Source organism: Parus major, chromosome 20 (genome assembly GCF_001522545.3).
Source record: "Parus major isolate Abel chromosome 20, Parus_major1.1, whole genome shotgun sequence".
Lineage (NCBI taxonomy): Eukaryota > Metazoa > Chordata > Aves > Passeriformes > Paridae > Parus > Parus major.
Genome location: NC_031788.1, coordinates 13,696,750 through 13,712,668, shown reverse-complemented (window position 1 = coordinate 13,712,668; position 15,919 = coordinate 13,696,750). Strand labels below are relative to the sequence as shown.

General features: G+C 47.0%; 1 protein-coding gene across 5 annotated transcripts in view; it reads right to left on the bottom strand.

Annotated features, from left to right (window-relative positions):
- The window catches only part of RIPOR3 (RIPOR family member 3), a 41,446-nt gene that overhangs the window by 15,180 nt on the left and 10,347 nt on the right, over nt 1–15,919 (bottom strand). For all 5 annotated transcript variants that reach the window (XM_015647533.2, XM_033519194.1, XM_015647534.2 and 2 more), the window contains 7 exons: nt 7,652–7,778; nt 4,147–4,293; nt 1,949–2,027; nt 1,551–1,574; nt 1,363–1,416; nt 560–709; nt 64–127 (listed from right to left, as the gene is read on the bottom strand). In XM_015647533.2, coding sequence (XP_015503019.1) covers nt 64–127; nt 560–709; nt 1,363–1,416; nt 1,551–1,574; nt 1,949–2,027; nt 4,147–4,293; nt 7,652–7,752 — 619 coding nt within the window. In that variant the 5' untranslated portion in view covers nt 7,753–7,778. The remainder of the gene's footprint in view (nt 1–63; nt 128–559; nt 710–1,362; nt 1,417–1,550; nt 1,575–1,948; nt 2,028–4,146; nt 4,294–7,651; nt 7,779–15,919) is intronic.

Genomic DNA, 15,919 nt, shown 5'->3' with positions numbered 1-15,919 from the left:
AATCAATGAACCCATGAAACCCCTAATCAATGAACCCATGAAGGAAAGGAGAGAGGAACCTACCTTTCATCTTCACATGAAATTCTCCCAAGTGCACCTCCAGAGCCCCCTCTATAAAGCACATGTCCTAAAAGAAACACTGCAGTCACCAGCACTGCAGAGGAGCTGATTCCCCACACATGCTAGTTTTTTGGTTTTTTTTAAAGGACACACAAACATTTTCACCAGTAAAGGCAGATAAAAGTAATATGAATGGATTGTGTAAAACAGAAAATCTTTCAGAAGAGTGGAACTCCTTGAGCTCATCACTGTCAGTTGCCTTCCATTACTGGTTTTGTAAAAATAGCACAGCTTACCCCTTCAATTCTCATCCCACACTTCCAGTGAAGTTGTAAGAGACCCCAGCACTAAGGAATTTTATACAGTGTACCTGTATTTTATTCACACACATGAAGTTTTTAACCCACACCTTTAAAAAAAAAAAAGCCAGCAGCACCTCCCAGCACATTTTTGTGAGGGAACAGGCAGGTCCTGGTTACAAGTGGGAAGGATTTCCTACCTCTGTGCACTCCTGGACATTCTTGTAGAGCTCCACCAGGCTCTCCCTGGAGGCTTTGGTGGAAGGGGACAGGGAGAAGGCGTGTTTCATGTTGGTGGCCCCATCCCTCAGCCTGCACTGGATGCAGTAAGCTTCATAGAGCTCTTCTACCTTTGGGACGTGGGAAAGAAGGAACTGGAATTACCCTGGCATAGTTCAGGAGTTTTGGAAAGGAACATCAGCAGTGTTTCCTGGCAAAACAGCCACCAACCAACCCAAATGTCTGTGTCAGGGCACTGCAGCTCCTGCGTTTTACAGAGTGCAACATTTGCTCCTCAGTATCCCACACTTCTCCCAGGAACACAAGCAGCTCTGCTTTCACCAGAACACAAGACAAGAAGTAGAGCAAGGCTTTGCTGACAGGAACTGCAGAGCAGGAAAGCAATTCCCTGAGCACAGAGTGAAGCCCCTGCAGTGAGAGCTGTGCCAGAGAGGCAGCAGACACAGAACTGCCCCTGTGGCCCCTCGTGGGGAGGGCACATCAGGCTTCCCAGAGCAGCATTTGCTGAATAAACTGGCACAAAATGCAAACTGCTTTCACAGGAAAACTCAGGTTGGGTCGTGCCCAACATTCAGCCTGAATAGAACCATTCAGGAAAAGAAATAAATAAAAATCCCCTCCTCCTGTAAGAAGGGTGGCTACAGCTCTCAGCAAGTCCCCAGCACTCTCCCCTTCAGATGAATTATAATCCATGTATTTCCCTGTGGGTAGATCACTTACAAAGCAGTGTGAGCCTGACAGGTACAAGGTATAAACCCCTTACCTTGCTAATGTGAAACTCCAATTTCCTGATGTATCTCTCCACAGAGCGGATTTGCTTTTGATGAGGGCAGAGAGAGAGAAAGGGATTTAAAAATCATTTCCTAAATGTGTCATTAGGTAACACAGCAGACAGAAAATCACCCATTTTCCTCTACCTGCAATATTCCATGCCATCCCCAAGAGCCTTACCTTATCCAGGTCATAGTAGAAAGCCTGAAAGAGAAATGGCACAGGCTGAGGAGGGGAGCACCCGGATTTGTGGCATTAATAATACTTTTGTATGCCCTGCAAGACTCCTAATTTACACTGATTCCTAATTTACACTAAATTCCTACTGCAAACACTGATCACTGGCACAGGGAGGTTCAGCCCAGTAAAGAAACATGAGCTGAAGAGCACTGCTGGCTATTGAAAATGAGAAATTTCAGGTTAAATTCTCCATCAGGGGCTGCCTTGCTTGGGAAATGCCTGATTGTGCTGTTTTGCTGGATCCCACCTCAATGCTTTAACTGGACTCAGTCCCAGGGGGGAGAAAGCACCTACTTTTGTGATTCTTATTCAAGTATTTAACATTGAAAGCACCTTACCAATCTAGAGTTCCTTTTTGTGTCTTTGTGCCGACCAGAGAGATAATCCAGCTCAGCCTGATGTGCTTCCAGGTATTCACTGGAGAGAAAGCAAACCCACGTTAGAGCCTCCTGAGAGTCCCTAGAGATCCCTTGGGGAGGGGATCCAGCAGAATGGCAAGTTCTAACACACATCAGTCACAGAGCTCCCTCTCAGATTCCCTAGCTGCTCCCACCTGACCCTTTCCTGAAGGCAGCAGGATGCTTCATCCTGGGGAATTCTGCACTTCCAGTGAGGAAGAGCTCAGCAGCCAGCTCCACCTCAGAGAGCCAGAGCCTTGCCCCATGAAACACCTGCACAGGTGAGGTGGGGCAGATGCTGCCCAGGGCTTTAGCAAACAGAGCTGAGGACCATGTTAAGGCAATTTCTTAATGCAACTGTTCCTTTTTCCAGGAGAACTGTTTTGCAAGGTGTGAAGCACTCGGTGCCAGCTGGCTTCTCTAGAGCTGCTTGCATGCATGGGCTCTGCCTTAGCACTTTCCACAGGCCCTAAGACCTTTTCAGCTGAGACTCTTCCAGCTTTGCTTTTAATACACAGCAGACTTGGGTAACTTTTTCCTCTGATGTTTAAAAGGGAGCCAGAATCACCTGGTAAACACTACATCCTTAGACACAGCCTCTGAGCAGTCAAAATAACTTCATTTTAGACAGCTACACTTCCTCACATTTGCTTTGATGCATTTCATTTTCTCACTGTTCCAAAGGCAAGACATGCCACATCTCCAGCACTCAGCTGCTCTTAACACCTGCCCAGGAACAGCTCAGGGCAGAAGCAGCCAAGGCTGGAGGCAGAAAAGCACTCACCCACCTTTTAAAAAGCTTCATCTCTTTTAGCTTTAAGTATGTTAGAATTATCAGCTTGATGCAATGGCAGCCAGATGGTCAGCAGAATAAAGAGTTATTTTCTATAGCTATAAAGAAACAGGCACGTAAAATATGTTCTGTACTAAAACTCCAAGTCACTCCAGCACCGAGTGGACTTAGTCTGCATTTACTTAAAATTTGGCCTTTGCATTGCTATTTGATCCAGTTGTTTTCTGTAGGTTACTTCAGTCCATTAGTCAGCCACTCACTCCTGGCAGGAGGCTGATCATGTGGCACTCGCTGCAAAACTGGGAACAAATTCTGACCCACTTTATAGTTTCTCCTCCCTAAGCTCAGATAAATTCTCAGCTCTGCAAAAACATTTGGTTTCCTTGTTTCTTTTAAATCCAAATCCTCTAATAAGACATTGGTGGATATTTTTAGGGCGAAGATTTCATGGTCTTTTATTGGACTAAAAATGTGGCACATCTGACTTTATAAAGCATTACTACAGTGCATTTGATGTCCTTTGCTTAAGAAAACAAACTATGACCAAAATGAATAGAGTAGTAAAATGTGGAGGAGAGCAGTGGCACACTGCAGGAAGTGTTAGGAGGGTGCCAGCAGAAAGAGCTGCAGGGTTTACAAATCCAGGGAAAGGTATTTTATCTTCCAATAGCAGCTGCAGGGTGTAAATGAAATTTCTGTGATAATAGACTCAGAACATTCTGGGAAATCAAAAAGCTCAAGTTTTCAGGTGAACCTGCTTAGACATTTGCCTTACAAGATACCCAGAGATCACAGAGAAATTTTGAACTTTGGAGTTTAATTCTATTAAAAGAGGGAGAGAAAAAAATAATGCAGAAAACCCCAGAAGGCCCATCCTGACACCCCCCTAGAAGGGCTCACTCCAAGGGCTCAGTAATTAGCACAGGGAGAACAGAAGTGCTCCATGAGCCCCTTCCCCACTCTGCAGGGCACTCCCTCATTTTCAGGTTCCATTTTAAGTCAGCTTTTTGATTCAAAACAAACTCCACACAGTTCCCTCTCCAAAAACATTTTGCCACCCCCTCCCCAGGTCTGGCTGTCCCATCCCTGCCCTGCCAGCCTCAGTGGCTCCCCTGGAGATGGACAGTGCTCACTGACACTCTGCAGAGTGGAATAAACCAAAAAAAGAACAAAACAAAGAGAGCCCCGTGCTTGAGAGAGTGAATGAAGCTGGTTTTAGGTCCCAGGTCTGGGGCAGCCACCACACACGTTCAGAGATGTTCAGGATGGACACAGAGCACAGTGACACACAGATTTAAGCAGCACAACTGGGTAAAGCAAATTACAATATTGAAAAAGTCCTTACTTAAGTCCTTTCTTCAAAGCTTCAAAAATTTTCTTCACCTGCAGAGGCTTTGGATCCCAGATGAGTGCCCCCTTCTGCAGGGAGTTATAGGCCTTGGGGGGTTTCAGTGACATCCTCGATCTCACTGAGCTCCTGCTGAGGGATTTGCTGCAGGAAGAGAAAGGAGTTTCAGAAAGGGGTGAAGCCCATCACTTGGAGATGCCTGGGGCACAGAGCTCCAGGGTACCAGTTCTGTCCAGTCCCAGTCCCACTCGCTGACTGGTTCTCGGGCACCTGAGGGTGCCCTGGCAGTGACAGAGCCCAGCAGGGCAGGGGGCACCCCAAGGGCAGCCCTGCTGCAGGGCCAGTCCCCTCTGGCACCTGCACACAGACAGAAAACCTTGGGCTGCCCAAGGTTGGAGCCTTTAGAACTTGCTGTGTCTCTGCCACCCACCATCCCTTCAAACCGTGCCTCAGAGCACCACTCACTTGTGAAAATCCAACTGCCAGGCCCAGACTGCACACAAGATATAATTAGCAAGGGTTTTTTTTTCCAGCATCTAAAACCTCAGATAATTACTTTTAAAAGCAACTGCAAAATCAAAATTAAATGTTGTTTCTACCAGAAGTCCCCCCCCCAGAACTTTTTGTGCCAACCTAAGCAGTTAGAACACCTTGAACCATCAGTTGGAGACACCTTTAAAGCAGAAAATGAGCTCTCTGCAAATAATTCCTGCCTGGCTCACCTCTCTCCATATCCTCCCCTAAGTCTTGGCTATTTTTATGTAGGTTTGTTAATAATCCCCCTAAGTAAAGCCTCTAAAATAACATTACCTAGAGAAGTTTCCCATCACCAAAGCAAGCCAAACCAGGCAGCTGCTCTCTGAACAGCTTTCTACCTTCTCTACAATTTCCATCCTAAATTCTACTCAAAATTCTACTCACCTGGAGAAAGATGAACTCCATCAGGCCCCCTAGTTACCCACTGGCTGCTTCCAGTTCCAGGCTTGTAACTGAGGCTTAATGAGATCATTTTGCTGGGTGATTAAAGCCCAGGCCCAACACACCTGAGAGCTGTCCCTAGTCCTATTAGAGAAGCCCCTGAGTACCTACTTTAATTATCCTTGTCCTAAATTTCCACTTAATTCCAGGTTTTAACATCTGTTCTGCAAATAATCTGATAAACTAGGTGTTGCCAAACATTGCTGGATACCTAATTTCTTCACACCGCTGATTATCTTGTTTTTTTATGATGCCTTAATGGAAAGAATTAATTAACCAAACCATTTGGAGCTCAGGTTGCCTACAACAAGGAACATAGCTGTTAAATTAGAACCTTCTATTAATATTACTTTTCTTTATTATGATAATGTATTTTGGGTATCTTTGCATGTATCCATGCAAAGTGAGAGCCTTTCAACAGGAATAACACTGGAAGGGACAGTCTGACCAATAAAGGCAGTTGAAAGAGTCTCATTGCTTGAAATTCTTTCATGCCAAGAAGAAATAGCATCTAATTCCGAGCTCTCAAGTACTTTAATTAGCAAGATACCAAATAGAAGAGACAAGATAATTTTGTTTTGAAATTAAAAGCCCAAATTACTCCAGGGTTTTGTTTCATTTTGGAATTTACCTTCAGATTTTTGGAGTGCAGATCCTAAATCCTGGCAATGACTTCCCTTGCACAGCCCCTCAGTGCTGCAGAGAGAGGCTGGGATCCCCACTGCCCCTTCTCCTCAGCATCTCCCAGTGGCTGCTGCAGCCACGGAGCCCTGATGTTAAGAATCCCATTTTCATACATTTCACACATTTTCATCCCATTTTCATACATTTCATACAAAAGTGAAGTAGCTGACATGGCCTGGAGGGCCAGTAGCTAAAGGCTGAATGTTCTCATGCTGCTTTCCCTTGTGAACCTGATAATTTAAGGATCAGATTTCCCATTTTACAGATAACAGGAATAACATTTACTTCCTGTGGAGACCATGGTGGGGAAATACAAAATTGTGTCTGACTGAGACCCAAGGGGAAATTACTAAAGAAAAGCAAAAGTATATTTAGCATGTGCTGAAGAATGTCCATGTGGGGCTGGTTTGTGTGTCATCCTTGGACAGACCTTGCACAGGGCCCCTGCGAGCTCCTGCTGAGTTTTGCAACAATGCCTGAGGGACAGAGAAGTTAGGAAAGGGTGATTAAAAAACTCCTTGTCTGTGCCAGGGCAGGCTCTCATGTTCACTGGGCTGTGACTGAGTGTCTAGGGCAGAAATCTTCCTTATTGCAGTGATTCCTGAGCAAAACTGTCTGTCTAAACACTCAAATAATGAAAAACAACATCAGGAAAGTGCATAAAGAGAGGTACTTGGTCAGGAAAGCTTTGCAGCCAGATGTAAGAGGATGACCCTAAGGGATGCTGAATTATTCTGTCTGGAGCTCTGGGACCCCACTGCACAGTCCTGCTCAGCCCTGCTCCTTTCCCTGCTAGAACTCTCCCTCTGGACTGCAGCCCAAGCCTGCCTGTGTCATCTGACAGAGATTTTCTCCAGATCTTAGCAGTTGGTGTGATTTTAGATATCTGATCTTTGCTAGGGGTAACATTAATTTTCACTTTCACCAACAAATTAATTTATCCAAATTGAAGACTCAGTTGCATCACAACCATACAGGGATTTCATTTTTGGTTCATATTTTACCGTGCTGTGTTTAACCAAAAGTTTAATTCAGTCATCTGGTTCTTTGAAGAGATGCTTCATTCCATGAGTCAGGATTTTACTGATACACAACAGGATTCTTTCTGAGTACAATGTTCCTGAGGCACACTTCCCAATGCTTCTATAGGGTGCAGCTAAATGATTCACTTTATTATTGCTCTAGCATGCACTGGCAGTCAGAGATCCTGTTCATTTCCCATTTATAGGTCATATCTTCTAAAAGCACTCAAGATTTACAGGGATTTACAGGGATTGTTAAACAGCACAGGATTTTTTGTGGAAAAGCTGCAGTGACTACACAGAGCAACGCTGCCCAAGGAGTCATGGAGAGCAGAATGGGAGCATCAGTGCAGGATGCTCAGCAGCTGCAGAGCCCAGCTGGGGACTGAAGGCTGCTGTGAGAGCAGGGAATTGCTGTGAGAGCAGGGAATTGCTGTGTTTGATTCCTGCCCTCCTGCCAGGACCCTGCCCTTCCTCCCTGTGCTGCTGCCCTGCCCCAACAGCTCTGGCAGGATTTGTCTGGGGCTGCTACAGATTTTGTCAGGATTCACCAGGAACATCCCCAGGGGATTTTCAGCTCCTTGGCTGCTGGGAGAGCTCAGTGAGAGCTGGGCAGGGACAACAGCAGGGAGTTATTTTCCCTAAATATCCCTAAAATCCCCCGTTTTCCCAGCAGAAATGGCACTGGAGCATCCTGGCAGTGCTGGGGACACAGCTCTGGATCTGTGACACCACAGCTCCAGCACTTCAGCACAGAGGGGCAAAAGCAGCAGCTGAAAGCTGGGGTGCCCTGCCAGGCTCCAGCCAGGGTCACTTACACTGCTTTCCTGCTCTGCACCGTGCTGAATCCCGTGAAGGAGCAGCTCCTGCTGATCCCAGCGCCGTCCCCAGGGGACACAAACGTCAGCTTGACCGACATGGCTCCCAGTCAGAGTCTGCTGGCTCCTGAAAAACACAAAAACAGATGAGGCCAAACCTTCCTGGCAGCTCTCCTGCTGCTGCTGCAAGCCGTGAGCTGCATGGAAGTGGAAAGTCAAAACAACACGCAGCAGAATAAATGGGAAAAAAAGACTTGTCTGCAATTCACGTTTCCTGTGTTGCCATCCACGGTGCAATTAATAAGGGATTGAACGGTCTAAAATGAAATCTCTCATGCCCTCTTCGATTTCTGATGGATTTTACAAACTCACTATGCAAAGGCCAGAATTGCCTCAACTCGGGGGCTCTCTACATTTCTGACTTTTTAAGAACCCTGTAATTGTCCCAGTGCTTCAGGAGCACAGGCCAACCTGCACATTTCCAAACCAGAGGATGCCAGAACAACACTTCAGCTCCAGACTCCATTGGGTCCAAAAAGCAGCTCCTTGCATCTGTGCAGAGCTCTCTGCAGTCCCTGGTAGAATTGGCTGTGTGGTGCTTAAGCCCAAGGCAGAAGTCTGCTTTCAACAGTAAATTTCAGGTTCATGCTCCTCCTCTGGCAGGGTTTCTCTTGGATTGCTCTCTTGTTTTCCATCAGTCAAACTCTTTTGCTTTTTGGAGAATTGTGTTCTCTGCCATATGTCCATAGAATCCAAGTCCCAATATAAGTAACAGACACATCCTTCAAAGCAGCTGTAGAAAATCACCCAGACAGTTCATATACAGAAAAATTCCCTTCCTTTCCCCCTCAAGCTGGTGTAATGTAAACACCACAAGTGAGTAAATCTGGGTATAACAAAAAGCTGGAGGATGTGTTTGGAGGGAGAAGTGCAAACTCCAAGCAGGAGCTATGAATGCTCCATGCAGAAGTTTGTCCCACATTACAGAATGTGCTCTGAAGAACACTTTTAATCCATCAGAGTGGATGCTGGACAGGAGCTCTGTGCCCAGAGCCTGGCATTGTCCCTCCAGCGTGGCATTACCCAGCCTGCAAGCCCAGAAATGTCTGTGTGAGACTCCTGGCTCTGCCACCAACTTGGAGAGCCACCTCCTCCCTGCCTGCAAAGAGCTGGATGGTTCCACACATCCCAAGAGGAAGGGGATTTGAGAGTATTTTGCTAATTCTGGGCTAGTCTACGAGCACAGGGATTACTGCCAGTGACCAGGCTTTAGGCACCATCACCTACCAAGGCAGGGGCAAAGCTGGCCTGGATTTCCAGGAGCAGAGATCCTGCAGGGATCCTGCCTGCTCAGAAGCCTCTCAGCCATTCCCTGGGCTGGTCCCAGCTCCCATCTCCCTGCCTGTTCTGTGCCAAGCTCAGCAGCACACCTGGGAAAACCAGGCAGAATGTGGAGAGCAAGATGTGACAGTGATAAATCCAACAGACAGCTGCTCTGCACGGTCTCCAGAGAGGTGCTGGCCATGGCCAGGTGTTCCCCTGCTCAGAGAAGCAAAGTCCACAGCACTCCACAGCCTCAGGAGGATCCACAGAAACCTGACATGGAAACTTCAGGTGCCTCTTCCCCAGCTCTTAAACCATACAGCACTTACATTGTCTTGCTTTGAAAAGATCCTCCCTAACACCCTTCATTAGAGCTCAGACTGGCATCATATCACAGCTGAAGTTTCAAAATATTTTCCATTCTTCCCTCTAGTTTTCAGATGTTTGTGAGTCTCTGAACTGTCACCCCATCAAAAGGATCATTAGCCTGAAGAAAGCATGCAACTTACTGAAAAATGTAATTGCATAACAGGCTGTCAAAGGAAGAAATAAAAGGAATAGCCTTGTGGTTATTGACCACATCCCTCATCAAGGCTAAGCCAGATTCCCAGGATCTATTTTTCAGCTCTTTAACCTGGGAAACTCAGTTCATGGGTATAAGGAAGGAGGAAAGTGCAGGAGCAGCTGCTCTAAAGCTGCCTAATGTGACACTGAAAGCCTTTGGAGGACAAAGATAAGGAACAAACACAACCAGACCCTTGGCAGGGAACAGAAAGTGGAAAATTATGAGAAGACTCCTGAAGTAAAATCTGTGGGACTGAACTGCAGATGTGAAGGACAATGTGGGAAATGTCCACACCCCCAGAACTCCTGAATTGCCCAGACTGCCTGGACCTGACCATGTGTGTTTACAATCCCACTGTAATTCTGGATTTCCAGGGGATGCACTGCTGGAATTCAGTGGAAGCCAGAGATGCCTTGAGGGCATGGCCAGAAGCATTTCAGCCCCTCTGGGGTCATTTTCTTTCTGCTGCTGCCCAAACTCTGTCCCCAAGGCCACTGACCCTGCCCTGCTCTAATGCACTGCTCCTCTCAAAAGCAACTCACAGGCACATCCTCTCAGCTCCCTAAGAATGAAGAGAATTGAAATAAAACACCATTCAAGGGCTTATTGCTTCAAAATAATGCCAACAAAGTCAATGCCTCTCTATACACCCTGCATATGGATTTTTTGTTGTGGCCCAGAAACCTTATGGCTCATTTCACACTCCTGAGCAGAAGAACATAAGTTGGATGTCAATAAAACATTTTATTGTAAGAAAGACTTACAAATGCAGTTGTTTAAACAGAGGGTTTGCTAGCTGGAGTGTCTCTGTAAAAGTGCTGGGCTACACAAGTGACCCTGAGAGAAAGTATCTGGACACATCTCAAATTCTACCCTCCCTTTAGGGTAGAAATAAATCAGATAAAGACCCCAACAAAGCTCAGTTCAAATCCTCCTTCCAACCTGTGAGCTCTGCTGTGCAGGCCAGTGTGTCCAGCTCTCACCAAAGCAGGGATTATGCCCTGGGGAGCAGAGGAGCTTCCCCCCTTTTGCTGCTCCCCAGAAACAGGAATTCAGCAGGGCTGCACAGGCAGAGCACAAAAACAGCAGGACAAAATAAAGGAGTCTATTGCCAGGGGCAACTGGAACCCCAAACTGCTGGGAAAACCACGGAGTCTTTTAAAGCTTGTGGGTCTTGGGCAGAGCTCCCCTTTGCCAGGGATTCACTGGCTGTGATGCTTTAATTCAGGTGATTTGTCCACGTGAGACCTCAGGCCTCAGAAGTGCATCCTTAAGTCAAGACACAATTTATTTTAGATGAAATGAGTAGGTTTGTCTGGCCCTGCTTCAGGGGCCCATCTGCCATGAGAGGTTTTGGTGTTTGAGCCCTGGAGTGACCAAGTGTCCAGGTGGGCTGGGGCTCCTCTGAGCAGCCAGGACACACAAACTGCACCTTCTGCTCCCTCTCACTGAGGCTGAGGATGTTCCTCGAGCCAAACAACCTCCACCTTCTACAAACAAAATAATGCTGTCTGTTTGTGTTCATGGCTGAACTTTTCCAGCCCTACTCACATCTTTAATTGTTTCTGGGCACAATGGTTTCAACAATTTTATGAGGAAAATATGACTCACCGACTTGCAAAACGTTTCTGCCGGTGTTTTGTGCTTTAAATTAGTGGCCATGTTTTTGTGTTAGCATCTCTGAGAGGTCCACTGGCTAAACCCCTGCTGGAGGAAAGAACTCATGTTCCCCTAAAGTTTGTAGTGCTCCAGCTGGGGATGGGCAGTGGGTAGGAGACACTTTCTCCTGGCTGTGTTTCTGCAGCAGCTCCAGCTGTTTGTGGCTCTGGCAGCCTGGAGGGCTCCAGAGCTCAGCAGGGCACCCAGCAGAGCTGGGCTGGAAGCAAGGACTGTCCCTACAGAGAGCAAACACAGTCACTGCCACACATCACTGCCCACAGCTGCTGTGGCTCTGTGCTCTGGAAATGTGCTCAGGACAATTTGCCTTCCCCTGCCTGCTGCAAACCTTCTGCTTTCAGGTCCTCTTATTTTATACATCATTTCACTCACCAATATTGCGCCCACTTCACTTGCAAAGACAAGAGAGACATTTTATCTTCCAGTTCTGGGATCCAAACAGAGTTAATCTCATTTTGTATTATCACAACATAATGTGGCTTAATTCAGTATCTGGGAAGCTCAACAGTTCACTGGAGGGACTGGAGCCTTCCTGCTAAAATCTGGGGCTCAGATTTGTGCCTGTCAGGAGACTCCCTGGTGGATTTGTGCACAGCAGAACACATGAGTTTATTGCAGAGTTGCCACCCAGAATTTGTCTTTTATAGCATGGTTTTATAAAATTCACTTCATGACAGCCAAACCAAGGTGGCTGTGCTGGCTCTGCACCACTCTGCTGAAACTCAGCTTTCACTGCACAGGACCAAAACCAGCAGAGATTCAGTACATGAACATTTAGGGTGTTCAGAGACCTTCTCTGGACTCTAGGAACGAGCTGTGATTCCAACTATTCACCAGCTGCTTAAAAAATAAGTCAGCCAAAGCTGCAAGGTTTTCATTCTGCTCCCCTGAATGTATTATGGATTCCACCAGAAAAACTGTTTCACTGCTATGAGTGCATCAGCTCAGGGTTTTAGCTGAAATAAATATATAGTGCCAGCACTTCCTGGCTGGGAAGACAACCCTAGCATAATTACACCAGAAATCTGTAGCATAAGTTAAATTATGACTGATTTTGCAAACTGGGCTATGTTTGCCTAGCATCACTTTGATGGAATGACAATTATTTTTCTTCTTGCTTATTTCAAAACACAGGGACAGTGGGTTCAGCTGGCCCCTGTGGATGTGCTGACGAGTGGGATCCAGAGATGCTCCAGCAGACAGTGGCACTTGTGTTTAGTGAGAAAGAAAAGATCAGGTCCCCACCCTGGGTTACAATCCTGTCTGAGTCCCAGGGCTGCTCTAGGCCTGTCCCACCGAGGTTTTGTGATTTCAGGGCGCTGTGGAACGGGGGGAAACTCCTGCTTGGCAGTGCTGGCCATGGCAGGAGCCCAGGCCATGGGGAAGGAGAGGTGCTGAGGCAGCCCTGGGCACCCTGAAGGGGGCTGTGATGAAGACTGGCTGCAGCAGGGGTGAAGTGACCCTCTGGGCACAGCCCTGGGCTGAATCCGCTGGGAAAACACACTCTGAGCTCAGTCTCTGCTCTCCAGCATTCCTCAGCAAACCATTGACCTCAGGAGCAATGTCTACTGTGCTACATAAACATTCCACATTTATCATTCAGAACCCTTACATTTTAAGTGGTTTTGTTCAGCTGTTTGACAAACATTCTATTTATACAGTTAGGGGCAGAACTGAGAAAAAAAATTCTTTTAAAAAAAGAAAAATAATTTGAATTAGGGAGACACACGGTGCCCTTGATCTCAGAACACATCTCAAAATGGGTATTTTAACACAACATCACACCCAAATAGGGATCTTTTCTTCAGGCAGATCCAGCCTGTGGCAAGAACTCCCAGCACAAGGGCTCCCAGCAGAAGCTGAGCAGGTTGGGTGTCACTGCCATGGAAGGGGGTGCTGAGCTGTGGCTGTCATTGCTGTGAAGCTGGGTGAGCTGGGACTGTCCCCACACTCGGGGGAGAGCCCCTGCACACACAGACACGGGCAGTGTGGGCTCGATATCCAGCTTTTATCTGCTAAAACACATCTGTGAAAAGGGACAGAAGGGACACAAACAGCTTCCACCCACTCATCAGACATCTCTGCTGGCTTAAGATTGAGCAATATGAGCAATTACATCACACTTTTGCTGTGGATGGAAGCTTTTGCTCCCCTGTGTAGCTGCACATGTTCCACAGAACTTCTTGACCTGAGCCTGTTTAACTCAGATTATGAGATGGGCCCTTTACTCTGCACCAAACTTACATCTGTCAGCTCCTATTTTGAAAATGTCAAATGATTCAGGAATAGGATCCCACTCTCATAGGCACTTTAGGCTCCTAAGAATTACTTCAATCGATTTTTTAACAAGAATTACATTCAGAGCTTTCATTACTTAGAAAGACAGGACTTCAGTGTGTAACTAGTTTTGGTACTTTTGCAATTTTATCTATGCAGATTCAGCTCTTGAATATATATTTAAATATTGCACATCTGACATACTTTCCTCCTAGCCATACTTAAGCCATTAAAAGAAAATCAGATAAACAGCTTTGATCCAAGTTATTGCTTTCCTCATTAGGCCCTCCCAGAGCTTCATGCCAGCCTCTGGAAATGGCATTCTGGAGTCCAGGCTTCCCAGGCAGCAAAAAATCTGAATATCACAGGCACTGCTGTCAGACAGCGTGTCCCATGCTGGAGGTCAGGTCTGATGGCCCCATTTCTAGGGGGTTCTTTGAACACAGGACTCAAATTCCAAGTCCAGGGCAAGCTGCTTTTCAAGCCTGCACCCCAAATGTTCCTGTATTTCCAATCACTTTCCATCCCAGCACTCCAAGCTCTGCTCTCAGTGACAGTGCACACATCCAGAGGAAATTAATTAGCCATTTATTGCCGATTCCCAGCAGAATGCAGCAGCAGGAGTCGGCCTGACCGAGCTGATGACCTGGAAATGATTTTCCAGTTCCCGATGTGGCCGCTCTGCCAGGGAGCAGCAGGGGAGCTCAGCACGGACCACCCCAGGGCTCTGCCCCTTTCCCCAGGGACATGTGGCACTGGCAATCAGGGCTGGCTGTAAATGCCACCGTGGCCTTTTGGCCATGCTGGACTGGCAGACACAGCCACGGTGACTGCCCAGAGCCCTCTCCTGGTTCCCATCCTCTGCCTGCCCTTGGCACCTTCCGTGCCTCAGCTCCCCCTGTGCTCCCTCTGGGCTCGGTTTTCCTCCTGGGGGAGGCACAGGACATTCCCCCAGTGCCAGCTGCTTCATCAGCACAGCTCTCTGAGCTCCTCTGCTTTCCATTCCCAGTTTGTGAGCCTGGATCGGGGATTTGGGAATGTGGCAGCCCCACGCTGGCACAGCTGCAGGAACAGCTCAGCCTCACTGGCACAACAACACCCAAATCCCAAGCAGGACAAGCAGATGGAGCTGGGGCTGAGCAGTTTACAGGCAATGCACAGGCTCCTCCTCTGGGACAAAGGAGAACTCGCCTGGCAGCAAAGCACTGCATCCCACCAGCTCCGGCCTCGAGAGATCCCCACTTATTAATTACCAGCTCCAAGGATCATTCCCCTGTAAGACTGACCTCGTTCTCCCTGTTTCCCCAAGCTGTGCCCCAATGTGAGCTACAAACACACCCATCAGGGGCGATCGTGTCTCCAGCCAGCCTTCTCATGCAGGAGCCCATCTCCAGGTTAATTATCACATAAGGAAGGTCCTTCATCTCAGCCTTAGGGCTGTGGAGAGTCCCAAGGCTAAGTTTCAATAGCAGCACCATGATGGGCAGATAAATGCTTTGATTACAACACTGAAAATGGTATTTAACCAAATCAGATGACAAACTTCCAGCAAGAGTGAAATCTGATGTCCAGCAGCATGGGGATGTAATTTGTTATCTTCAAAAACTGAATTCTGTGAATCACAATATCCTGGCGCTTCTGGAGTGGGACAAACCCTGTGTCATTTACCTGTCTGACCAAGAAAAATGTCCCTTTACTAAGGACTGAACCATCCAGCCCACTTCCTATGGTGACCATGGTTTATTCCCATAAATGTTACCAAGATAATCTCGTGCCACAGAAATAAAGAAATTGCTAACTCAGGATCAGTATCCCAAAGAACACTGGAAAAAGAGGAAAAATATATAAAATTTCACAGAAAAGAGAAATAGAAGGGACAAAAGGTTTATGTTTTAAAGCCAAATATTTACTTGTGGAAAAAACCAAGAACTTTGAATGCATGTGCATATATCCAAACTTTTCCCTTCACTTCTTACCAGTTCCTAACACACACACTCTGACATTCGTGGCCCACATTTTTTACTCTGTTATTCCCTGCTTTTATTTGCTTTGGGCTTGTTTTTAATGAGGTGAACTTTGCACGGCCCAGCTCTAGCTCCTATAAAACCTTGTCTTAAATGGCCAGATTTAGTGCTTTTTCTGGGGAGAGAAAAAGCCCTCCATCCCAACCACACAGCTGTACTTGGAACCAGATGTCTCACCCCCTTTAAACGGAGCTAATGAGGACAGGAATACTGTCAGGAAAGCTCCTGTCTGGGTCTTGCCTGTGGAGTTATGGAAAGAGAGCTGCAAGGCCTGGTGCTTCCCCAGGAGGGAAGGGAGGAGGATGGCAATTCCTGCAGGAGGAAAATCCTCAGTGCTGCTCTTGCTCAGGGGCACTTGTACCCCTGCCCTGCTCATGCCAACCATTCCCACAGCCCTGAACC